The following is a 27299-nucleotide window of genomic DNA, read 5'->3' as shown; positions in this document are numbered from 1 at the left end:
AACAAAAAAAATTTTTATTTTTACTGGAAATACTTTTGAAGCTTTTTTTTATTGTTCGTAACATTTTTAATATAAGATGAAATTTGAGAAATTCTTTTCTCAATATAAATATCATATATAAATATTGAGATACTTTTGTAATTTTTTTTTCTAAGTGTAAATAATTCTTTTAATAATTTTTTCATTTAAATATTGTAAAAAACAAATCACTAGTGTAGGATATAAAAAATTTTGATACTGAAAATCAATGTTCGTCTTTCTACCAAAAACATCGGCTTCAAACCAAAAAGAAAAATCAGAACCACAAAGTCTGCGTTTTCTTTACAAAATCAGACAACCTCTTGAGGGTTTTGTGGTTGGTTTTCGGGAATCGCAGTTAGGTCCGGTTCGGAAAATACTGAGTGCTTGGTAGTGCGGATAACACGGAAATAAAATCAAAGGCGTATCAGTGTTGCTTGCAATTAGTAAAAAAACTTGAGTAATTACAAAAAACAGTGTTTTGAAGTTTTTTGTATTTTATACGCTTTTGAATAGCCCATGGAATATCCAATAGCGTCAAAAAAATTTTTGTACTGGCTTTTAGATTTTTTTATGACGAAGTTCGAGAAAATTACGACCATCTTTAGAGTTTTAAAAAAAATCTTAGAAACCTGAAAATTGTTCATTCACGAAATTATTTTTTGAATAAAAAAAATCATTTAAAGTTTACAAAAACAGTAGTTAACTTTTTTAACAAAAACACAAATCAGATTTAAAAAAAAATAACAAAATTAGATAAATGTGCTAAGTTCAATTTCTTCTTAAAAATCTATTTTTTCTTTTTTTGTATTTCAATTAAACTTATGGTATCAGTTATATCCTATTGCAAGAATTCGGACTTCGTTGAGGACTACGATCCTAATGAAGAACATTTGCCTTCTGCAATTTTTGCAAGATGCAGACAATGTCTTTTGGAAATTGAAAAAGGAGAGAAAATAACCCGGCGCTTTTGATTTTTCCATAGTTACAACTCTTACAACTCTGACAAGATCAAATCCTTTATGCTGTTTCCTTATTTGTGAAGTTACTCATTTGAAAACAATAGGAAAAAGCCGAAGATCAGCTAAGGTTGGTCCTTCCCATTAAGACCTCCAGTAGTAGCATAAGATTTCTCATTACCTTGTGGCACAGTATCCAAATAACAAAACCCAAGGAAAATAATTAGACATAAGCCAAGTAATCCGTTTTAAAAAAGTTATCGCTTCTGGTGTGATCAAAAAAGTGTGTAGCATTTAAAGATGGAGGATCAAAAACAATTTTAGCAGCAAGAGTGAGTGACTTGACTGTTACAAAAAATGTCCATTCTAAAAAATTAAAAGCACGTTACTGTTCCAATCCTGTTTCTTTAATGGAAATTTATCAGAGGTCAATTTACTTTAGAGCTTTTATTGAAGCAGATCACATAGAAGCTACTTTTTCCGAACTAGGACAAGGTCGCAAAAAAATTGAATCAATTTTAGTTGAAAAGTTAAGTCAATGTGACAAACCACTTGAATTTTTCTACAGTTCTAAAACTATAGAGTTTGGTATATTAAATGACGATGAACAAAAAGGAAAAGCTCAGCCTCAATTAGTGTATGACGTAGCTGGATTGATTGGACACACCGTTGATCAACGTGACCTTTGATAAAGATATGATCAAAATAGACATTGATGGAGGCAGTAGCTATCTAAAGATCTCTATGTGTATATTAAATATCCAAAGCGAATAGATAAAACAAAAGCTTTTCTACTCAAAAAGCTTATCTTCTTAAGTTTTTTATGAGTCAGGTTTGAAGTTTTGAACAAATTTGCCAATCATGGATTTGCACTTGGTTGTTGGAATTATCATCAGGCTATTTGATTATCTATAAACATCCATAGTCAATCAGCTCTTGTTGTTTCAACGCGTCTGACTGGTTAAACAAACTTAGCATCTACTGGCAATTAATATATGCAGGAGAATTCAATGAAAACCAACGGAGAAATCTCTTAAATAATGTTTACATTCAAAAAAATACGATGGAATAATTATTGTTGCATTTAAAATATTCAACACTGTCAGGCAGACATGTTTTTGAAATGTCCCCAATTTCTCCTATAAAACTCTAAATTTTCTTTTGAGAGAATGTACAAATTTTTTGGTTCCTTAAGTTTTTAAAACTCGTAAAGCAAAACTTTCTTTTGGATAAAGAAAAAATTTTTAGTTTTAGGACGTATTTGACAAGAATCAGTTATGAGGATTGTAGTGTAGCCAGAGTCATTCTGGAGATGGGCGTTAGAAATCACTCTCTGCACCAACTAGAACTTCTGCGAAGTGCATTAAAGTTTTAACGGTTTTTAAGCTTATGAAATCTGTTTCTAAGATTTTAAAATTTTCCTGCATTTTAAAATTTTTGTATTGAACATGAACTAGTATTCGGATAAAAATGAGACTGTTCTCCTATCAAATTAAATTGTGTAACATGTATATTTAATCTTGGTCACATGCACCTTATTAAACTTGGGTGATAGACCGTGGTGAATTTAAGTTCTTTTTTTATGTTTGTTTCCGTGACCGTGGTGAATTCGTATCTGATTGTGTGTGTGTGTGTGTTTTAGGAAAGTCATAGTGACTCGTTTGTTGAAAGAAATTGCAAAATCTGAGCAGAATCCGTTTTTATGATGCCATTAAGCTTAAATATTTCTCTAGCATTTGCTGATAATGTTGAGTAAACAAAAAGTAGCTTAGCAAGCTTAAAAGGGGCCACATCAGTTAGGTATGTAGCACTAAACCTTAACTTTCATTGCCGTTTATCTTTTATCGTGACCAGTTGGAGTTAAAAAGAAAGTTGCTATTAGGTGCTTAAATCTTTATAAATATCATAATTAATCTTAATTTTTTTGGCGGTCATTTTAAAAATTCTTTATTATATCAAAAGATAATCATTCTATTCAGTATTTAAAGGATATTCTTGTAATTCATTTAGCAAACAAACAAAAAAAATCTATAAAAACAGACGTCTTTCGAGGACAAAATACAGGTATTTCGAGATCTAGGGTTGAAAAATTCTAAAATAGCTCGAAGATGGGTTAAAAATATTTAAAATGACCGCCAAAAGGTAAACACGACCGCTTAAATGCTCAAGGCATTAAATTTTGACAGTTATAAATGTTAAATGAGTATTTCCGTTCAAAAAAATTGCTGTTATTTTTTATAGCATTGTTGATGCTATAAAAAATAACAGCAATTGGTGTAAATACAAAAAAGTTAGTATCAAAAAGTAAAACCAACTGGTCATGAAAGTGTGCTATTTATGTTGTCGCTATGTAGATATTTCCCAGGTTACCAATTTTTTCTACTCAATATTTTAATAATAGAGCCAAGAAATGAAATAAGTGTGATAATCCATACTGCACAGTTTAATTTCTTGGTTTTATAGTTAAAATATTGAAGATATTTGATATTCGGCTTTGTCCCGGTTGGCTTCAAATAAACTAATCTCTTTCTTCAAAATTTTAGAACCAATCCAAAACTTTGGGATTGGTGCCTGACTCTTGAACAAATGGAATCTAATTCTTTTAATGAAGACTTTTTTATCTTCTTTTTATACAGCTTGGCCTGCTGCAAGTACGATCTATACTCCAAAATCTGCCGATCTCTAATCGAAGTGTTTTTTTCCCATTCCAAACAATCTTGTAAAAGAACTGAGTGGAGTGGGAGGGACATTTCCGTGAGTTTTATTTTTCATCCATCGTAACATTTGTATTTATCCGAAATTGGATATAAAAGTATAATTTTTACAAAAGCTATTTCTGTAGCAAATGGAGAATTTTCTTTTTTTTAAAATAGATTTAAGGTGGCTTCACAGGAAATAAAAGGTGTAAAATCAAAAAAAAAAAAAAAAAAATTGAAAAACATGATTTTTGAGACTTTTAACAATGCTGAAAATGATGGTACAATTATTTTTTAATAATTTTAATTTTTTTAGCAACAATTTTGCATTTTGCAGGTATGATATAAAGTAGCTTCCTTAGCAACGCCTATAGCAACGGAAAAAAGCAGTATGAAAACTTTTGTTTAACCACTCTTTTGGTATGTTTTCGTGTTCTGCAATTATAAAAGATTTATTTTAGAGGCTAACCATGTTCAGTTTTAAAAATAAAACCGTTCCACTTATTAAAATTGCATCATTTCACGATCATTTAATTACTTCTTGTGACAAAACCATTATACTAACACAAGTTGTGTTGATACAATGTTTACTTGAAATATTTTTTTAGATTAATAAATTAAATATATAATGGGTAATTATAAGAATACTTCAAGATCTAAGAAGAGAAAATTTAGTGGTAACAAGCACACCAAATGTATTAAAGATACGAATGTAACTGGTAACTTGTCTGAAAATGTTTCATGTATCAGTTCTAAAAAGTTAAAGTTTGATGTCGAAGATACAAGTAATGCCAACACAAATGATTATTTTCTTCTTGTTAATTTTATTTTTATCAAACAGTTATTTGATTTGGTTAGTGCATGTCCTGATTGTAAAAGTAAAGTTAACATCACAGATGATTATTCTAGCAGAATGGGTTTCTCCCATAAACTTATTTTAACATGTACAAATGCACAATGTTCTTTTACATACAGTAATTTTACTTCAAACATTGTTAAAAATGATAAAAAAGGTAGAAACATGTTTGATGTTAACCTGAGAATGGTAATTGGATTCCGTGAAATTGGAAGAGGACACCAACCAATGGTTAATTTTTCACGACTTATGAACATGTCATGTTTAACTGTAAATGCTTTTGACAATATAAGTAGTAATGCAGATGCAGATGAAAACTATTCTCGTAAATTAAACTTGCCTGAATGGATTTATGAAATTATTAAGAAAGACTTTGATGAATTGAGTAATGACAGTTTATTGAAAAAATGTCTTCATGGGCAAACTCAAAATTGTAATGAAGGACTAAATAATATCATCTGGTCCCGATGTCCTAAAAATGTTTATGTAAAGACAGATGTTCTTGAAATGGGAGTAAACTCAGCAGTTCTTTCTTTTAATGAAGGTTCATCTGGTATTTATCGTGTATTTAAACATTTAAATCTAGACTTTGGAAAAAATACAATAACCAGTTCAGTAAAAAAAGACCGAAAGCGGTTACAGAATATGGTGAAAAAAGGACAACCAAAAAAAAAAAAAAAGAAGAAAAGAGTTGAGAGGAATTAGGAAAGGTTGGATTGATAAAGATCAAGAACAATTATCAAAAAATAGCAACAAAAAGGGATGTTTTTAAAACTTTTTTAACTTATTTGCCTTATATCTAAAAATGAAGATTTTAACATAATTTATAAACTCAAAACACGATATCTCAACATTAAAAAATGCTTAGACCTTCAAATTTTCCCTAATTGTCCAATACATATATATGTAGAGAATGAACTAGAATCTTGATAATTGAATGAATATTTATTGATTGCTAAGTCTTTTTTTGAACCCTACCCCCTAAAAATTAGTCAATTTTCAGTTTTTAGGGACTTAAAAGAAATGTTTTTGTTTTTATATATTGATCTTAGTTCATCCTCTACCTCATATATCAGATAATAATATTGCAAAGTTGCGAGTTGTTTTAATTAGCCATTCTGGTTTAATCGTGTTTTGAAAAATAAATAAATATATGCTTTTTTATGCGTTTTTTATAAATAAAGTCCTCTTTTTTTTTTTTTTTCAATAAGCATTTATATTTTATTGTTATTTTCATTAAATTGAATTTATAAAACTGATTTTAGAACAGATTTAAGTTATTTTACTAAAAAAAAAACATTTCCTGTGAAGCCACCTTAACAGTTGATAGATTTAGCAATGTTTTAATTTCTTGTGCTTTGATTGAGTTTTTACATCTTTAATTAAACTTACAAATATTATTTTGAAAGAATAGAAAATAAAATTATTCACCTCATGACCACTCCCTAAAATTTGTTTGAAAGTTACAAAACTATCAAAAGTAAAGTTTGTCTTAATGCACCCTACACTTACATTTAACTCGCTGCTTATGTTAAAATATTTTAGTATCAATAGTATTTTATGGCATGCGTTACAGCAGCGCACTTGAAAAAAAAAAGTAAATAAGACAGACTTAATTGTGAACATCGTGTTTGACAAATAATGAAAGTCTACAGGTTCCTATGCAAACTACAGTTCTCTTGACTTCAATATTGACTTAAACGACAATTCTATTGACTTGATCAGATGTTTGAGTAAAAAGCTGAAGTGCAATACGTTGATGTCGTTGTGAAAGACACCTGGTAATATCAGTATATTATCGTTTGTTGGAATCGACTTTAATTGATGTTTAATGCCAGATCTTTATTGAACAATACGATACGTTACGTAACGACCAGCAGTTACACTAGGTCGGATTATTTTGACAACCTAAAAAAATACTACATAGAAAGATCATTGATGAAGAAATCACCTAAAGAATTTTAATTTATCAAATAGAAAAATAAGCAAAAAAAAAAATTAGCAAAGAGAATTTTAAAGTAACTTTATCATAACTTCATCATAAAAGTAACTTTAAGTCGAGAATTTGCTACATTTGAGGAATGGATTTTTACCACGAGGCATAAACTGAGAAAAAACTAAAATCCTTTTTAATTTGTGCTTCAGCTCGCTTTATTGATCACATTAAAGACATTTCACCAAAACACCGAATCACCAAAAGTAAATCTCATTGAATGAGCTCAAACTTAACTTGTGGTTTGAACGGATTTAATGTTCTTTGCGAAGGCAACAGCTATTTTTCTCTGAGGTACAAAAAGCTTATTATATAGGCAAATCTCTCAAGACAACCTTTTTAAAAAATAGAACTCATTGATTTTTTCAAAATATTGAAAAAACGCGAACTATGTTTGTTTTCAAACTCTGTGCCCTCGAACAAAAAAACGAAAAGCAACTTAAACGAACATGAAAAAGTTTGTACATTGTAAGAACTTGATTATTTTAAGCGCATTATTTCAGGTATATGTAAACATAATTACATACCTTTTATTATAAATATAAAAAAGAAAACTACATAAATAGTGTTTATAATTATTATTATAACTGATCAACTTTATCCTCTTTTACTGATTAAAAAATTGAAAAAAACTGCTCTAGGTCTATTCTCCTCAGTTTAATTCATGCCTATTTAATCCGTGTGATTAAAAGAAAAATAATTCATGTTGGTTAATCCATGAGATTAGAAAAAAAGTAATTCATGTTATTTTGCTTATAAATAGTTTCTTTTTCCTTTAAGAAGCCGATTTCTAGGAATAAAACCTAGGAAGCATAATAAGCTTCAAACATCTTTAAAAAGAAAGAAATTGCTTTTATAATAATACCTGGCCTCGTTTCAATCCAAAATATCTTGCAATTGTGTCACCTTGTTGAATTCTGGGTAACTGGTGATCCTTCAACTTATATCTGGCAAGGAGTTCAGCCTTTTCTTCAGGATTCAGAACAACATGTTCAGGAACAAGCTAACGAAAAATAATCTTAAATTCTTAACATAGATTAAAACATCTAATGTGAGAGAAAAAATGAAAAAAAATGAAAAAATCTTACACTATGCTCAGTTACATTAATAAGTAACTCTGCTTCTAGAAATTGCTCAAGAATGTATTTTGGTGCCATATCTACAAGTGCCTTAAAAAAAAGTAAATAATAAATAATTTGAAAACAAAATTGGTGCTTTTAAAACAAAATCTTAAATTGCTCAATTTATCTTAATTTATACAACATATCCGGGAGAGATTGTCATACTTTTAGATAACTACACGTTGGGTAAGTCTAGGAGAGATTGCATAATCTTTACATAACTATTGGGTTGGAAAAAAAGTCATTGCGTCATAACAAAGGGATCTCATGAGTGGTTAGATCACTTAACCACTGGCAATCAGAAGTGGGTAATAAGCAAGGTAATAACAAATATCATGACATTGTCATTTTAACCACATAATTCAAGGGATTTATTTTAATACTGCTAACAGTAGAAAAAAAAACAAACAGTTAAAGGCGTTACAAAATGGTAACTCCCACATTCACTTATATACATATATAGCAAACTCTCATATATAGGTATAGCAAACTCTCCTAAATTGAAGTTACAAACTTAATGAAACACTTTCTCTGAAAACAACATCAAATATAGTATTTGCTAATATGTGTGTAAATCATAATCTAATTTAAAACTTGCTTTTTAGAACAATTAACTATCAAAATATTTTTTTATAAGTAAAAATGTTTAAATATAAAACGAGGTTCAGAAAATAAAAAACTCTGTATTAATTGTAAAACACTTAACAACAAAACAAGCTCACTAAAACTGGCTTTAACATAAGCACTGAAAATAAAGGGGGGGAATTCTTGTCGCATTTGGTTAATGAAGCACAAAACTCTAAAACATGGAAAACTCTCCCGGACTTACCCTATAAGCTACATGTATATGAAACCTGTTTAGCAGATGGTGTCATGCCAGTTTGTACCACAATAATTGCTCTGTTAATACCTTCCTCTTGCATACGTGTACAGTACCTATATGAAAACAAATAACATCTTGCACAAATCTCTAGATAATGACTTGGTACCATTAAATTTCAGATGGTCTTTTAACACTACTGTTTTACAACTATCTGGTTTGAGTAACACTTTAACACCTTGAAGGTGAAATAGCATCTTCAATTCAGCCTGTTTGTGATTCACTAACTTCCAAGAAGATTACAGGAAAGTTACTATGTAATCTTAGCGAAGTAATAAGAAAAAAAATGTTTGCTGAAGCTGGAAAGAAATACTTTTGAACAAGATTGAAAATCTAAAGGACTGCCAGAATTGCAAATTTAAAGTGCACACAAATTTGCAAATGGTAGGGAGAAAATCTTTCAACAGTTTTAATTCTTTTTTTTTTTAACTTTCTGATTTAAGATTTTATGTTAAATTCTTTACAACTGTGTATAGTTACAACTTTTATTGTCTGAGGGAAAAATTCATTCTAAGTTAAAAAGTTTTTTTTTTTCAAAACTTTCTAAAAGTTGTTATTGATCACCCTAACTTGACTGCTTTATTAAATAAATTTTTGTGTGTGTTAGTGACCTGGCATGCTTACAAAGTTCATAAAAGATAACACAATAATTTTAGGTGGGATAGGTATGGGACTTGCTTATGTTCAGGTTTTTATTTATTTATTTATTTTCATTTTTGCTTTAAGCCAATTTGGTTTCTTGAATTTATTGATTTATATATTTATTATTTTTAGTTTCTTGTATGTGTTTTTCTTGTTGTCTGTTTTTTTCTTTTTATGATTATCAAGTCGTAAAACAAAGCATCACTATTGTTTTTTAATAATGATCACTAAAACTCAGTGTCATGTAAATAACTTTAACCAAAAAGGAAATTGTTCAAAGCTTGGCTGATGAATGCCTGTAAATAAAACTTTTTTATGATGAAAAATTCAAATTTTATTGCTGTCACATTTTAAAGGGAAGTGATATGCAATTTAATGTTAAATACATCAATAAATACAATTATAAAAGGGGACATTTTCTGTTTAAAAAGCTAAATTTTACTAAATAAAATTTAATAGATAACATTGATTTGTTAAAGAAGAGAAAAACTAAATTACTGCTTGATGGTTTTTATTCCAACTTTTTCTTCTTCAGGGAAAAATACAAACATCTGATCTAAAACAAACAAGTGTTTTCTAAATGATGGCTTTTGGTGAAGAACAAAAAATTAAGACGTGTTAGGTACATGTCTTGAAATGTTTTACAGAAAGTTAAATCTGTAGTGAAAATAGAGAGCAGGATAACAAAATATTGATACAAATCTAATTAAACCAATAATTTTTAATTTTAAATTCTTTTTTGTTTGTAATTACAAGACAAGACAAATCAACCATTTTTTTATTTATAATCTTTTGTTTTAAGTCAGCAAGTTAAGTTAATCAGACTCTATTTTTTTTTTTTTAAAAAGAAACTTTTGCATTACTAACTTAATTTATAATCAAATTATGCAGAAGCAATCATGAAAAATGGTAGAAAAAAGTGACGTTATGTAATTTCTTTATATGACCAAATAAATGGCTTGTGATGTGATGGAGTCATCAATAAATGGGTATGTGATGGAGTCATCTTTGAAACTTTCAAACCTTTTTAAAAAATATAATGACATGTCTGATGCAGCAATTTGGCTGCAGCAAACCAAGGTGGTTGCAGAGATGCAAAACAATGAGTTGACAGTGCTCTGCACTGTATTGCAGCATGACTTAAAATTGTCTAATGACAAATGCAAGTCACACCGCAATAATATATAGTAATAATACTACTACTACTATTACTATTACTACTACTACTACTACTGCTGCTGCTGCTGCTGCTGCTGCTGCTGCTGCTGCTGCTGCTGCTGCTGCTGCTGCTGCTGCTGCTGCTGCTGCTGCTGCTGCTGCTGCTACTACTACTACTACTAACAATAACAATAACAATAACAATAACAATAATAATAATAATAATAATAATAATAATAATAATAATAATAATAATAATAATAATAATAATAATAATAATAATAATAATAATAATAATAATAATAATAATGATAATAATAATGACGTAGTATGATTAAATTTAGTAGTTCATTAATTGTTTAATTCCATTGAGAAGCAAAATTTCTTTAGGATCCATGACTTTTAAGATTTTAAGATCATTTTTTAATGTGATTGCTTTCAATTTTTATAAATATAATTTAGTTCTTTTTTTTTTATTTTTATGATGGTTTAAAAGGGATTTTAATTTTTAATGAGCATGTTTGTAATTGCAATTGAGTTTGCTACAAGAAAGCAACAACCTTGAACCTTGGAAAATTAAAAAAATCTTTGTTAGGTGCATAATCTCTGAATAAAGTTTGAAGCTTATTTAGCCTTAAAAATTTTAGCCTAAATTGTTGGTAATAAACATCATTTCCTCGTTTTTAGTTGAGAGTCTATTTCTAATCCTCAATCTTCGGATGGCCAAATTTTTAGTTAGCAAATAATCAACATATTTAAAAATGAAATTAAAAGAAAAACAAATAGCAAATAGAACATGAATAAAAAAGTTACCTGTAGGATCATCATTGTGAGCTACAAGAACTGATATGTCTCCTCGTGATGGATGACCCTCACTATAATCAAACAAATATAATATAGTCAATTTGAAAAATAAAAAAAAAAAATAACAATAATGTTGGTGTTTTTGCATTTAAATTTTTTTTTAATTTTAAAAAAATATTCTTTTTGATTTTAAACTGAATATGGATTTTTTATATAAGATAAATAGAAGTAGATAAATAGAACAATAAGCTCCTTTACTACACAGCTCTTACATTTTAGAGGCACAGCTCTTACATTTTATCTAATATTATAGTTGTGTTACATTTTAGAGGCTGTTTTATCTAATATTATAGTTGTGTTACATTTTAGAGGCTGTTTTATCTAATATTATAGTTGTGTTACATTTTAGAGGCTGTTTTATCTAATATTATAGTTGTGTTACATTTTAGAAGCTGTTTTATCTAATATTATAGTTGTGTTACATTTTAGAGACTGTTTTATCTAATATTATAGTTGTGTTACATTTTAGAGGCTGTTTTATCTAATATTATAGTTGTGTTACATTTTAGAGGCTGTTTTATCTAATATTATAGTTGTGTTACATTTTAGAGGCTGTTTTATCTAATATTATAGTTGTGTTACATCTTAGAGGCTGTTTCTAGCGTTTTATACAGAAAGATAACTGTACTGAACTAATATAGCTTTATGAGCTGATATAACTAATTGTGCTCAAGTGCATTTAAAATACAGTTTCAATCTTCTGTAAATGATAAACAATTTTGGGTTATCATTTGCAGAAGACAGAAATGATGTTTATTGACATCAATTTTAAACAAACTTTCAGCCAACTCTAAGTACAAGTATTACAATATAAGCCATTCCAAAGAATTTTAAAATATGATAATTAGACCATTCCAAAAAATTTTAAAATATGACTGAATAAAAAATTTCTCAGCACAATTCTTTTAGGTATGAAAAGTATGAAAATTATGAAAAATATATTTTGGCTGCAGAAAGTTTACTAACAAACTTTCAAACTTCAGATTTATTATGGAATCCCAGTAAGAAATAATAATAATAATAAAATCTATTAGGCATGAAGTAATCTATCCCATCATGCCACATTCTTTCATGAGGCTTTGTCAAAAGAAATATATCCAAAAAATTTTGCCTGAATAAAAAAAAAAAAAGTTAGATAAAAAAACGTGATTGTTCAAGATAATTAATATACTAAACAAAGGGAGATCTTTAGGGTAGTAAATATTCAAATTGTAAACATTTTACTTTTATGAACTTTTTTTTATAGGCCATTTAAAGTATTTAAAAAAACAAGGTTTCCAGAAATTTTAGATGTTGTTTTAAAATAATAAATTAAATAACAAAATAAAGTAAAAAAAAAAAAAACAAACATCTAAAAAGTTTTTTTCTTTCATTATTAATCTTTGAAACGCATTAGCATGAACCCTAAGATACTGAAGCCATTTCTGCTATGATATTTTGCTTTAGCTGAGTTGATGTCCTCAGTTTACTTTTGTACAGACTTTCTTTCAAAAATCCCCCAAAAAAATGGTTCAAAGGACTTAGATCAGGATTGTTTGGTGGACAGTTAACATCAGTTCTTTACTTGATGTGACAAGTGGCAACATTTTGTTGAAACCATGTTCTCCTATTAAAGCCAAGAAAGTGTTGCAAAGATTAAGCTAAATAATTTGAAATTATTGTGCAGTATTGTTCTGCATTCACAGTTTGTGCTTGACCTCTACAATCTTCAAAGAAAGGGCAGATTATTCCTTTGATTAACATTTCAACCAAAACCGTTAACTTAGACTATGTATCAGCAATTCATGTTTCTGTTTGGGATTTCCTATTGACCAGCAACAACAATTTTTGTTTATTTACATGACTGCTTAAGTGGAAGTTCATCACTAAATAAAATGTCATGATAAAAGACAAAATTATCAAACTGCTGAAGTATAAATGTTGTTAAATTCAATCTGTGAAAATAGTCAGCTTTAAATTCTTGCACTAGTTGAATTTGATATAAGCCATGCTTTAAAATCAAATATAGAGTCAATTTTCTTAATTTAAATGCTTCACTTATGAATATTTTTTTATTTATTTATTGTCAGACACATCTCTTTATTTCTTCAGCTCTGATGGCACACAGACTGAATTGCTCCATCAGTACTAAATTTCCATGAATTTCACATCACTATCCACCCAAATCAGTAATTTCAAAAAGAAAGAGTACTCAACCTTTCTGAACACGTTGTATAAATGTTCAGTAAAAAATCTCATAAATTAAATAATTTTTTTAAAAATTACAATCTTTTAGAAAATATAGGTCTTTTAGAAGTGGCTCCTAAAGTGTAGTTTTTACAACTGTGATATAAAAAGGTTGTGGTAGAACTTAATATCTTAAAGCTTCATTAAACTATTATTTAAGAATTTTCATATTTAAACAAAATTATTTTTAAAGAACATGAATAAAAATTCTTTAGAATATAAAGCTGAAAAGCCATATCATCCAAATAACCATATTGAATTCTATTACTAAAAAAAAAGAATGAAGTGTGTGCATGGCAGAAACTTACTTTCATCTAAATTTAAAAACAAATTGAAGTTTTTATTCTAAACTTGATTTTTTTTTGGAAATCCAAAACTGCTATATACTTAAAAAAAAGGCACAATTTATGAGGGTACTTAGAATTTACAAAATGATTGAATGTTACAAACTATAGCCTTTCTTCACAAAACATGTAAAACCTCTTTATATATTGCGGAGTTAAAGAGTTATTTATATTTTTTGTAAATGATTATGATATATATTACTATTACTATTATTATTATTATTATTATTATTATTATTATTATTATTATTATTATTATTATTATTATTATTATTATTATTATTATTATTATTATTATTATTATTATTATTATTATTATTATTATTATTATTATTATTATTATTTTCTACATAGAAAAAAAAGTCACAAAACCTGGGTCTATCACCAAATTGCTCCACAAATTGTTCCAACGTCTGATCTAACTCATCTTGCGTAACCAGGTATCTTCTATCATGACACATCTATTAGAAATTTTATATATAATTTTCATATTTTGTTTTAAACATTTTTTTTTCCATACTTAACAACAACTCAAATGTGTCAGGAAATGTTATCATTGGTTTACAAGATTTTTTTTTGGAAATCCAAAAAAGCTATATACTTAAAGAAAAGGCACAATTTATGAGGGTACTTAGAATTTACAAAATGATTGAATGTTACAAACTATAGCCTTTCTTCACAAAATAATAACCAATCAAATTTTTCTTTTATACTTTAAAATCTTAGGAAAATACTTTTTCGAGTTTTTTTTTTTTGACTAAACGTATACAAAAAGAACTAGTAATTTCTTTTTTAGAGTTTTTTAATTTAGATTATTGTACACATATCAAAATATTGAAAGTGCAAATATATGCTTAAATTTTCATGAGGTTTTAACAGTTATCTAGAGAATATAATAACTAAATTTTTAAAAATTAAGTGTTAGGTTTTCAAACTTTTAATTCTTCGTTTCATATAGTTGCAAATTTGCAACAAACTCAAAAACCTGACTAAAATCCCATATAAACTTAGAGCAAACCATTTCATATTGTTGTAATAATATTACATACTGCAAGTACATGTTTAATTTAGTTTCAAAAACATTTTTTAAATTACTTTTCCCATGATCTTTTCACAAAAAAAAAAAAAAAATCATGCAATAAAGGGTTGAAAACTTGCACTCCCAAAAGAGTCCAAAAAAGGTTGAGCAATAATAGAAAAAGGATCCCTAATTAATGTATAAACAGAAGAGAACTTCCTAGTACAAGAAACACATTTTTTTTTGGTAAAACATGGGCTATGATCTCAGATGAGGTCATCATTGAAGACTGCTGCAGGCTTATCAAAACAATTGGCAAGTAAATAAATTTTAGTTAAATATAAAGTGAAATCAAAAAATATTTGTAAAAAAAAAAAAAAAAATCATAAAGATCAAAAGATTGAAATATAAAAAGAAATATTTTTATTTTGGTAATATATATGGCATCAAATGACAAATTAAACTCTAATTATTTTGATTTTAGGACATCCTGAAAGATATTTAGTAAAGTTTGTAGTAAAATAATGAGGTTTTTGGGCCACAGCCTTCGTTTTACCTCCAAAAATCATGAATTTACAAGTCAATAATTTTGAACAAAATTGGATAAACGAGGCATTTCCTGAGACAATTGAGTCTTGAGGGTGCTCTTTTTGGATTCCACAAGTAAAAATCTATTGGGGTATCAAATTTTAGGAAAATTTCCCAAGCCATTATGACGATACTATATGTCAAAGTTGCTTTGTAGTCGCTTCAGATAATCACTAAGATGGTGAGTCAGCATTATTTTAACTGACAATATCTCCGGAACCCATGTATATTTTTAAACTAAAATTTTCGCAGTTATTAATTCTTTAATATGGGCTGCAAGTGAGACGTAAGGGTGTCATGGTCTGGATGATTTCATATGGAATGACCCATTACATCTTTCAATTTAACAGTTCACAGTTTAACAAATATTTCCACTTCAACTCCATCGATTGATGTCATTATAATAGATCATTAAAACAGTCTTTCAATTTTCATTTGCACAGCAGATGTTAAAGAAGAGAGCTGAATTAATACTTATGATGAAAAATCATTTTTCCTCTGAAATAATCTTTCTATAAATTTATGATAACAATTTATCAAAAAATTATATCTAAGGTTCTGCTGTCTAATAATATTTTAAAAAGCTTGCATAATTCATTAACAAAACTTTTTGATCATTTATTTTCATTAACTTGATAAGTACAGACTTCTTTTAAATTTCATTCTTATATCCATATTTTGCTGTAATCTGTAAGAGCAACATTTTTATAAATTCCATTTTTGATTGCAGATGCTGACTTTTGTTTCAAATCTTGAAGAAATACAAAACCTTCATTAAAGCTTAAAATTTTTATATAGCAACTTCATGGCTCCTCATCTATTATTTATCCAATTTGGCTTAGCAGTTTTGTATCCTCTGGGTATCTGTCAACCCACATGAAAGAACCACAATAAGAAATAGTCACATAGAGTATTTATTTCAGTGTTTTTTATATTAACATTGAACACTGGTCACAGCATTTTATATCAATACATGATATAACTACTTTAAGCTAAATATCATAATTAGTCCAGTCAGTATCTTTTCACTATTTAATTTCAGATATCCTAAAGAAAAGATAAAGTTAAAGATGTTTTTTACATATTTATTATTGTGGTAAAATGTAAAAAGAAACATAAGCTCATTACATAGGTGCAAACATCTACTTTACAGATAAGCATTAGGCATTGTCTTTGGCGTGGAGTTAAAAACATTTACTTTAGCTTTAACTTTTTCTATAATTTAAATTTTAACATTTAGCTGCACTTTCTTTACAAGCATGTTTATAAAATAATAAATATATAAAAAGTAATAAATATTATATAAAATAATAAATAAATTTATAAATGTTTATAAAGAGAATGTAGCTAATAAGAAAAATGAGCTTAAAAAAATTCCTATACTTGTACATTACGGAAATTCTCAATGTTTTTTTATAAAATATTAAAGTGTATTTATTTATTATATATTATGGTAAACTTAAGACAGTGTTTTATAGTAGTTATTTGCTAAGATTCTTTCTGTTTTCTTTACACTTTTCAATTTTGAGTTCTCTTTGAGCTTTTTTTTTTAATTTCAAATTATTGTAATAATGTATAATATGCAATAAATAATAACAACTGCTGCATTTCTTCCTTGTACAAGTAATTTATGAACAAATTCTTGTTGAGAGTAACTGAAGAGTATAAATAATTCTCCGTACAGAAAAAAAATTTTTTACAGTGAGTATGCAAAGTAAACAAGTAAATAACTATGCATAAAATAGGTTGCAACATTAAAAGTAATTTTATTAGGCATTTGGTTAAAATCATGTTCACTTCATCCTGTTAACTTGTGAATTTAGTTTTGAGGAGTTTCTAAGTATGATTGAAATCAACTAACTATAGAGTAAATTGTCCACCCCACCCTAAACAGTGAACTCAATAAGAAGTCACACTTATTTGGTTAACCATAAAACCTTTCATATGTAAAAATATTGCAAACACTACAGTTACACTAAAGCATCAGTGAAAGATTTAAAAATATATACAAAATATACAAAGTCAAGATATTTTTAAATATCTTATAAATGGTTTATAAAATGCATTATGATCAGTTTATTAACATAATTAATTTGGATATTCTACCTTAAGTTACAAATTCCCTTAACAAGTTAACTTCTAAATATCTGCTTTATTACCCTCATATCAATATTGATAGTGCTGAGATAATTTAGTAAACTTTGCTTAGGTTTCATTTTGACAAAATTGGATTTCAAAATACTTAATTAAAAGATGCATTTTTTTAAAGCTTTTTATAATTGTGATTTTATTCCATTAAAATTGCGCTTTTGAACCACTTACTAAAACATAGTAAACTTGGTATCATTTTCAAGAGTATTTAAAACTCTACAAAAACCTAAAAATTGTGTATTTTTTCTTAGAATTCTTATTATCAAATTTATTTATGCAAATAAATGGGAAAGTAGTCAGGTTGTTTGAGCAAGGTAAAATGAATATAAAATTAAATTGTTTCTAAAATTTTTAAGACAATTTGAGCTAGGTTTCAGAGTCACTGATAATTGGTAGAAGTTTCTAGACTTAATTACATTTTTGCTTTTAATGGAAAGGCAATTTTTTAATAACACTGAGGCACTTTCACAGTATATAAGGAGTTGCTTGTTTTGTTTAATTTTATTGAAAATTGTCATATTTATAATAGTATACATTTAAAAAAAAACCTTTAAAAAGTTTCTTTCGATACCCCTAATTGTACATTATGATGTATGTCTTACCTGCATAATGGTCTTTCGAATTTTCCACATCTTATAAACTTCTGCCTCATCATCCATTATCTAAAATATTTATCTAACGATCTGTGAAAAATATGATTCAAGTTGAAAAAAAAAACAGGATCATTTTTAAATAAAATTAAGCTCAATTATAGGAAACTGCATATTAAAATAAAAAGTGCGTTTTAATTTATGAAAATAATTTGGGATGACTTTTAAAAGACGGTTAAAGTGTAAACATTGAGATTTAATTTGCTCCTGTTATTTCTTAACATGAGGTTATCTATTCAGAAAAATAATTACGCACTTTAAACATCATATTTTACAGACTGGATGAGTGTTTTTTTAAATGTCGATTATTGTTAACAATAAAAATTTTTATGTTTTATTTTTTAAAAAATGATTAAAAAAATAGATATTTTAATTTTTAAAGAAAATTAGAAAGAAAAAAAATAAGATTTTTTTTTAAATTAGTGATAGTAAAAATTAAGATTTGGTCATTTTTATGTGCCTTTTTTTTAAAAAAAATTAAACGAGCGCCGAAATTTAAAGTGCCCTTTGTTTTTAAATCCATTTAAAGTTAGGACCAATTTTTGAAGATGGAGGAACCTCAAAATAGTTCGCGCTGGTTTATACCAACATTTCAATCGCAGCCTAATACTGTCCTTTCTCCCTTGATAACTTGCGACTCTTTCATTGACAAAGAATGTTTTGTAGATCACGTCTCTTCATTTCATGAATTGAATTCTATCTTTGCTGCTAGTGGAAGTCATAGTCGGTTTCCGCCCATGAAATTGAATTTTTCTTTAGATTCTATAACAGTGCATCCATGCATACACGATGATACATCTAGTAGGAAAAGTAAGATGTTGTATTTTTATTATCATGAATTTGTTGATATCTAAAAAAAAACAGCTTTTAAATAAAGTCTTCTTCATCCTTTGAAGTTGCATTTTCACTTTTAAATTTTGTTATAGATATTGTTGATATAACAAAAACACGAGGTCGTCCTAGTACTGATACATTGCAAAAACTTTACCTAAATAATATCCACAGACACAAGTGCCCTGACTGTCACCGCAGCTTTCCAAGAAAAAAATCCCTTGATACACACTTACTTACTCACAGTAATGTTAAGCCTTACATATGTGATTATCCAGGATGTACACGGAAGTTTAAACAAAGTGGACAACTTAAAACTCATCTACGATTACATACTGGTGAAAAACCCTTTCAATGTTCTTTCCCATCATGCAATGTTTCTTTTACTCATGCAAATCGAAAGTGCCCGCACCATCCTATGCATCCTTTATATAGAGTTTCTGGTGAAAGAGCAACTTTATTTGGAAAAAAATTACAAGATAATGAAAATGCTGTTAATTGGCTCAGAAATAAATATTTAAGAAATCCTTATCATGATAAAGGTTTACATTTTGATTCTCTTTGCAATAGTCAACCACTTAAAAGTAGTAACAATAGTGGGTCAACAGACGAAGAACAAAAGCGAATGCTGTCTGCAGTGGCCCTTGTTGAGTTACAGACTCAAAGTGGGTTTCTAATAAACTCTAGTAACAAAGAAAATGAATGATTTGAATTTTAGTTCAAGAATTGTTAATCTACTAAATTTTTTTTTTTTTTTTTTTTGTTACTGGTTTTTTTTTAAGTGAACATTTAGTATTTTACATTTCGTAAAATGCTTTTTTTCATTATGTATTTATTTTGATATTTATTTTGATATTTATAAATAGACATACATTTATAAAATATATTCGGATATCATTCTGTAATTCTATTTTTGATTTTTGTTTAGAAATAAATTAACTATGGTTTGAATTATTTGAATTTTACAAATAGCATGATTAAATTGGTTTTTTAAGTATGCAGATGATTTGAATAATTTTAAAAAGAGTGCGTATAGAAGCTAATTTTGATCAATATACATCCTACCAATTTTCCACAAGCTTAAAACTAAATTAATTAAGCAACAAGTTTCATCCGATTCACATTTAGGTGTTAATATGATTACAAACAAGATCTCTTAGCACGGATTTTCTACTCCATTTTAAATGCTGATTTGATGTATTCTTTAATGGGAAAACTTTAGTAAAATTCAATAAGATTTGAGAAAAAAATTCTCACTTTCATTTGTTAAAGGTTAAAAAAATTCGTAATAATTCTAATTTATTCGGCCATTTCTTCCTAAAAGCGTCTTTTAACTATTGCAATAGTTTTAGGGCTCATTTCAATTTGCGTTATCTCTTTAATTATCCTGTATTTAATGATAGCGATTAATAATAAAAAAAATAGTAATCTAGACATGTACAGCACTCAAATTTTTATTTAAATAACTGGTTTAAAATGATGGTAAACATTTTGAGTGGTAAGTTAAAGATATGCCTGATGTTGTAAAAGTTGTCTAACTACTACTTCGTTTTACCCAAAGTTGACAAAATGAGACTAGGCATTTTAACAATCAATTCAATTATTCTTTATAATAGCATCAGTTTGGACAGTTGTTCATTTAGCAGAATAATATTTGGTCACAAATGGCAGTGATTTGCTATAAGTCATTCAAGATGGTGTTAAACGACTGAGCCCATTTCACTCCGCTACTCCCCCACAAAAAGAAACTTTCTATTTTTGATTATGAAGAATTGCTTATTTTGTTTACTAAAATGAGGAATAGGAAAAAAAAACGTCCGATCACACTTAACGCAGTATAATCTTTCTTCAAGCTTTTTAAAGAGCTTAGTGAAAAATATTCTTCGAAAATGTAATTAATGAAACCGAGGTAAAAAAAATAAAATAAAAAAGAGAATAGGCGTTTGGTTTTTCAATTCTTTACGAAAAGAATTGAAAAACCAAACGCCAGTTCTAGCGGATCATTTACAAGTTTCTTTGCCTGTTATTTGAAATATATCGAATTTAATAATTTACATATTTAGACATAAAAAGCTGTAAGATTAGAGAAAAAAATGATGTTATTTTGTTCCAACCCTTCAAGATTTCGCGCAGAATTGCTGTTTGATGAAAACCGTTAAACTTATTTTAGTGATTTGTTTTAAATAACTAATTTACGTTTGAATATAAGCTTTTCTCATTAAAACTTTTGCTATTTTAAATGCACAAAGAATTCTATGATAATAAACTTCAAAAAATTGGGTTTATCCTGTTCGATTAAAACCATAAATCTTAATCTTATAACAGTTATAAATAATCATTATTTATGAAAAAAAAAACTTGTGTCATCAAAAGCCTTTGCTGTTTAAAAAGAATAAAGAATTCTATTTTAGTAATCTTTAGAAAATTCAATTTATCTTTAAAAAACTGATACAAGAGTTTTATATTATTCTTTATTTTTCGCCAATCCTTACTTTTGTATCAAGGTCATATATAGATTACAGGCATTTTCGGCAAACAAAGGGTTTTTCACAAATGGACTCTTTAAAAATCTGCTGATCTAACTCTTTCTACGAAGAAGAATGCGAAAAAAATGCTTTAATAATTATAGTTCTTTACTAGATATTTATATATATATATATTATAACCTATAATAGTATATCGTTATACACACCAAATAAATTTGTGCACGATAATGCTGAATTTCTTTATACTTTACTCCATTCACTAAGTTACTGTTCATTTTATGAAAATGATGTAATTAGCGTAATTATTTAAACACCGCTAAATCATTTCTACCCAATCGTTTTCAACAATTATACCCTTTATTTCGTCGAAATCGTCAATTTTCAAATAAACATTTCCGATTGATCGCAAAGGATCTCTTCTTGCACCTTTCAACGATGCGTACATGGAGAGACCCTGGTCGGATGCCAAATGATATTTCAAAATACCGTCAATTAGTTCAGGTTTATTTCTTCTTATGCTGTAATAAGCGTAACCTTAAATTAAATTTAGAAGTATTAGAGTAGAAAAATTTATAAATAAACTTTAACATTTTAAAATTAATTTTAGAAATAGTATTGCTAAAAGATTTCCTTTCACGATTTTAGTACCAAAAGTTAGACCTTTTTTTTTTTTTGTGAAACAAGTTTTAAGTAATTGCGTTATTTAAAAAAGAAAAAAAAAAATTTTTTTTTTACAATTTTTAAGTGCACGTCTTTTTTTAAAGATCTTAAAATTGCTTCTCAGTTTATAGGAGGTTTAAGAAACATTACCAATTTTAGATTTATTCCACGGCGGTTGACCTTTGTTGTTCCATAGACTCGTTTCCAAGTCGCTAATTAATCCTAAACCTAGGAAAACATAGATCAGTTATAGGAAAACATAGATAAGTTTTGCTCGCAATCATGCTCCCATGCATGATTGCGTGCAAAATATGTCATTTTTATATCTCACATCTAAAAATAAGTAATACATACTTATACTTTCTTTTCTTAAAGAATTCTTTTCTTCCGATACAGGAGGCTTAATAGTTTGCAGGAAGTCATTATTGATTTCAACACAATCATCGTCAACGATCATTCCCGTGATGATATTGCTTCCGTCCAGCTTTTTAATTTTCAAATAACAATTAGTAATTGACTGCAATGGGTTTCTCAACGCGCCGTACAAAAGCGTGGTGCAAGGGTCGCCATCTTTGTTAGACATATAATACTCGAAGTAATCTGTTTTTTTAGACTCGCGATAAACTGTATGCTTTTCATAACCTGAAATTTTAAACATAAATATTAAAAACATATTCTAAATTAACTAAAGTATAATTCAAATATAATCATGAATATCAATGTGGGGCTGAATTATAAATACAACGACCTGTAGATAAAGATTTTAAAATCAAAATCCAAAAAACGTTTATCAGAATTTCAATCCACTCGTAGAAATTTTGTCAAATGCAGCAATTCTTTAAGAACAGAAACCTTACAACTGAATATTCCAAATGAATGTCGAAAGAAGAAGAAATATTTTAAGGGTCTTACTATATACCTGAAGCTTGTAAGTTTGATGGAGGTGACATTTGATTAGACCACTTCTGTGTATCGAAATTTCCAAACAAATCCATTTTAGATACTTCTTTCTAATAAGTTAATATTTAACGAAATCAACTTTTCCTTTTTTACAAACATCAACAATATAGGAAAATAGTTTTAAAAAATTCGGAGAAGGAAAACCATTATTGATTTTTTAACTGATATTGTTTTGTTTTTTTTTTTGTTTGATTTTTTTGCCCACGGCGCAAATAAACATTCTCATGATTTGCACACGCGTAATGACGAAGGAAAAAGAAAATCTTTTTTTTTTTATTTTTTTTCAGGTATGTTACAAGCGTTCATCTAAGTCGACGAAGAGAAATTTGCAGTTTTAGAATATTTTACCAATCCTGAAAAATTAGTCAGCAAATCTTTTTCTAAACTTAATGTAATTCAATAATGGTTTTTTGACTAATAAAACATTAAATCCATTTTGTAAGTTGTAAAAATTGTACAATTAGCATATAATTTAAAAAAGTTTGTTTAATCACTATCTTTGTTGGTTTCTAAAGTTACTTCATAAGTAAAGTTTCTAAGCAAACACAAAGTTCAAACAAAAACTACAGTCTAATAACAAAAGTTCACAAAAATGAATCTTAATACAAATCTGATAGTTTATAATTCTCAGAGTTGCAACATGACAAACAGCTTTTTCTCCTGCATCACTTTTTATCGCTATTTAATCATCGCCTTCTCAGAGCGAAATATTCTTAAATTAATAACTGCGATCAATTTATTTCCTCTCATAAAGCACGCCTCAAAAAAACTCTTAATATGGTGCGATTAGCTACACTTTATTTGTTTGTCCAATGATAAAAAGAGAAGTGTTGTCTATGACTTTCTAATATATCATGCTTGCTTTGTTTATGTTGTGCATTTCTTATAATAATAATTAATATGAAAAAAATAAATAAATAAAGGTAAAACCTATCCCTAATTGTTAGTTTTTATTAAACGTTTTTTTTTTTCTTTTTTCATTTTGTATAATAAAATAAATGTCTGCTATAAGAGTTTGACCTGAATTTACTTTTTTAATTTGAGTTATTCAATGCAACCCCACACTCAGCGTATTCACTGTTTAAATATCAATTTCGCCACAGGGATACTTTAGGGTTAGAATTAATACAATAGGAGGATTGATAAAACGTATTCAAAAGAAACCGAAGGAAGATATTACTACAGTTTCTAAACAAATAGTTATGAGACATTTGTAAACAATCGCTGTTAAATTCTAAATAACAGCGGGAGTAAATTTATTTTTGGGGGAGGTGAGCTTTTTCTATTGTGCAAAAAAAATGTTTTCTGGCAAGGAAAAAAAAAACAATTCTATTTACAAAGAAAATATCGACCTTTAAGCAAAGACCAGTGAATAATCATTAAAAAATTTATTAAAAAAAAAAACACGCGCCCTTAACGCACGGCGTTGTTACATACAAATTTTGGCGAAAAACTTTTTTTTTGAAAAAAAAAAAATTCAACTGAAGCACCATTTTAGAACAAACAAGCGTTCCAAGGTGTTGGCGAGTGGTGAAGTGTTGGCGAGTGGTGAAGTGTAGGCGAGTTGTCGAAAAAGTTATTGATGCTTTTCTTGTATTTAACTGTTAATTTTTCAACTTTGAATTTACAATCGTTGTGGTTTCATTAGAAAATCTTCATACATTATTGTTACATAAACACAGATTGATATTTTAAAATACGCTTTTCATAGAAATCAGCTATTAATTAGCTATTTTCGACATCTTTATTTTTTTTTAATTAAAAAACTTACTCTTAAAATTAATATCCTTAAACAACATCCGACAATTAAACAAAATAATTTTGCAGATAATCAAAATTTTCATTTTATTTTTCATTCAACCTTCGAAACTAAAAAAAAAAAAAAAAAAAGAAATTTTGAATTTTTGGGCACTTTTTTTTTTGACAGCTTGTAAGACTGATTTGTTACCATTCACTCGATGTTCCACAACTGGCCGAAAAAGCTCGCTTACGATCCGTTAGCAATATTTTTAGTGTTTTTCATACATGCAACATAAGGAGGTTCTTATGGATATAAACATCGACAACAGACTTCATATTGATTGAAAGAAGCAAGAGCGATTAAAAAACAAACAAAAAGCGACACGAAAAAAACATACCTCGGTATTTTACTTGAGCGCTTTAAAACTAGTGTTATCATTTATTTACTATTTTTTTTTTTTTTTTTTTTTTTTATCATTATTTAATTTAAATTTTTTTTGACATCTTAAGAGTATTTTAAAAGGATTTGAAAAAAAAAAATCATTTTCAAATAGTGTTCTAAAATTAATTTGTTTTTAAAGACATTTTTGATAAAATTTTTCATAGAGTTCCTATTTCCAATTTATTAGAAGTTTCAAATTATTCACGAGCATAAAATAAATTAAAAAATTAAGCAATTGCGTCATATTTACGTACAACGTATTTGAATCTTCTGCGCTTTATTGGTTTATTTCATTATCGTGTTATTGCAATTTCATTTTATTCAGAGATTTTAAAAAACTTTTTCTGCAAAAAAAATTCCCATTAGAAAAAATGGAGGAGAAATGAAAAAATATAAACGTTTAAATGGAGTATTTATTAAAATTTAAAGAATGGCTAAAAAGGCTCGGAATAGGAAAAAAAAAAAAAAAAAAAAAAGTCTCTGCAGCAAATGCAATGCACTCAAAATACAAATGCGATGCACTCCAAAACGAAACTTAACAAAGTGGTCAAAATAATCAAATCTTTAAAATAGAATCTCAAAATGTTTTTGGGGTTAAGAATGCAAGATGGAAAAATTTTCTTCAACGTGTTTTATAGAGATCAGTTGTGAGACATTTTTTTCATTTTTAGATGAAAGATGTAAATGTAAAGTAACTAAAATCTAAATAACTGCAATAAAATACAAGTTTTAAACCTTTTTATGTTTTATGACAACTTTAAATTAAACTTTAATGAAACTAGAAATTCTCGTTCACTAATTAAACATTTAAATTCACTAATTAATCGCTGAATAATAAAAGAGAATATAAAATATCTTTCGTTAATTAGCTGCTATGAGAGTTGATGATAAGTTGCGTTGTACTTAAAAAAGTCCAGAGAGGAATTACGTAAACTTGCGCTCATTGTGTACTTTTCAATTGTGGGAATGATTTTCAAGAACTTTTTAAAATTTATGGTACATTTTTCTATTTTAATTTTGTCGTATATTGATGTTTATCGTGCTTAATTTCGTTTTTAACTTAACATTATAGTATTTTTATATCTATCATATATCATGTATGTTTACAAACCATAGTTACGCAAAAAAACAAATCCTCAGTCTCTGCAAAAACACTCTAACAGTGCAGTGAGTTCGCCGTCTAGTGAACTATACTTTGCGTCTTCGTTTTATGTCCCGTCCAAAATATCTTACTAAAACTGACGTATTAGTTATTATCAAATATATATAACAATTTATTTATAAAAAACAAGAACCCAAAGAACAATCGGCGTAACCAGGTTAACTTCTTTTAAGCCCCTTTTCTGTTTGTTTAAAATTCAAAAGTTAATTCATTGGTTTGAAATAAAAACGAGAACTAACCTGAATCTATGATCTCATTAAGGATGAAAATGATGTACGCTTACGCGTTCTTTCAATGAATAGCAAATATACGGGAAAACATTTTGAACATATTAACAATAGCTCTTTTTGAAAAATATTTCACGCCAACCTTTCAATTTTAAGCTAACGGTAGATTAACTTACCATAGTGCACAATATACCTGATAAAATCGGAACGTCAGCTGAAGCGTAGCAAGGAAGTGCGTAAAGCATGATTAATCGTTATGTCATTTTGCATTAACAATTCTATTTAAACAACTGAATAAATGTTTTACTTTTTAAACTATAGTTCCAATCCAAAATTCCTTCCATTCAAACGAAGAAAGGACAGAAAATCATAATGAGGCCTTTTTCCCCCTTGTATTAAATAAAACCAATAAGATACAAATAGTTTGATTTTATAGTAAAGTGACAAACTTAGTGCCCAGGATAGTTTGTGCAACTTATATGTTGCTGTAAAACAACGTTTCCAATAATGTAGATTAATTAGGATGGGTTATTTATAAATTTTATTTCAAACAAAGGTCAAAATTAAATTTAAATTCATTAATTGTTTAAACTTTTTTCCAAAAAAAAACAACAACAAACAAATCAC

General features: G+C 27.6%; 4 protein-coding genes across 6 annotated transcripts in view; 2 read left to right on the top strand and 2 right to left on the bottom strand.

Moving 5' to 3' along the window:
• Positions 1-6141: 6141 nt before the first annotated feature.
• LOC145180295 (DNA-directed RNA polymerases I, II, and III subunit RPABC1-like) lies at positions 6142-18410 on the bottom strand. The gene is made up of 8 exons (XM_090082749.1): positions 18117-18410; positions 14130-14218; positions 11137-11198; positions 9664-9721; positions 8498-8579; positions 7611-7691; positions 7388-7525; positions 6142-6437 (listed from the first exon to the last, which is right to left on the bottom strand). The coding sequence occupies exons 1-8, from the start codon at positions 18171-18173 to the stop codon at positions 6372-6374; spliced, it is 633 nt and encodes a 210-aa protein (XP_089938875.1). The 5' UTR covers positions 18174-18410; the 3' UTR covers positions 6142-6371.
• Positions 18411-18659: 249 nt separating this feature from the next.
• Positions 18660-19949, top strand: LOC145202526 (uncharacterized). Its single transcript, XM_090082746.1, has 2 exons — positions 18660-18974; positions 19091-19949. The coding sequence occupies exons 1-2, from the start codon at positions 18713-18715 to the stop codon at positions 19699-19701; spliced, it is 873 nt and encodes a 290-aa protein (XP_089938872.1). The 5' UTR covers positions 18660-18712; the 3' UTR covers positions 19702-19949.
• Positions 19950-21636: 1687 nt separating this feature from the next.
• On the bottom strand, positions 21637-26851 carry LOC149890577 (uncharacterized). The gene is made up of 5 exons (XM_090082744.1): positions 26685-26851; positions 23061-23151; positions 22496-22783; positions 22292-22369; positions 21637-22015 (listed from the first exon to the last, which is right to left on the bottom strand). Exons 2-5 carry the CDS (start codon positions 23134-23136, stop codon positions 21798-21800), a joined length of 660 nt encoding a protein of 219 aa, XP_089938870.1. The 5' UTR covers positions 23137-23151; positions 26685-26851; the 3' UTR covers positions 21637-21797.
• The window catches only part of LOC145180696 (uncharacterized), a 56545-nt gene continuing 55035 nt past the window's right edge, over positions 25790-27299 (top strand). For 2 of the 3 annotated variants that reach the window (XR_016451011.1, XM_090082661.1), the window contains exon 1: positions 26116-26279. Coding sequence is in view for 2 of the 3 variants with exons in the window: in XM_090082661.1 (XP_089938787.1) it covers positions 26250-26279 (30 nt within the window). In the remaining variant the exon portion in view is untranslated. Of the gene's footprint in view, positions 25931-26115; positions 26280-27299 lie in introns of those variants that run through there. The other variant, XM_090082662.1, reaches the window with a different exon arrangement.

The sequence above is a fragment of the Hydra viridissima genome, unplaced genomic scaffold, assembly GCF_058129835.1.
Source record: "Hydra viridissima isolate aposymbiotic clone 2 unplaced genomic scaffold, HvirCarnegie_v1 scaffold_3, whole genome shotgun sequence".
NCBI classification, from domain to species: domain Eukaryota; kingdom Metazoa; phylum Cnidaria; class Hydrozoa; order Anthoathecata; family Hydridae; genus Hydra; species Hydra viridissima.
The sequence above is the reverse complement of the archived record's forward strand: the minus strand, read 5'-3'. Positions and strand labels throughout refer to the sequence as shown.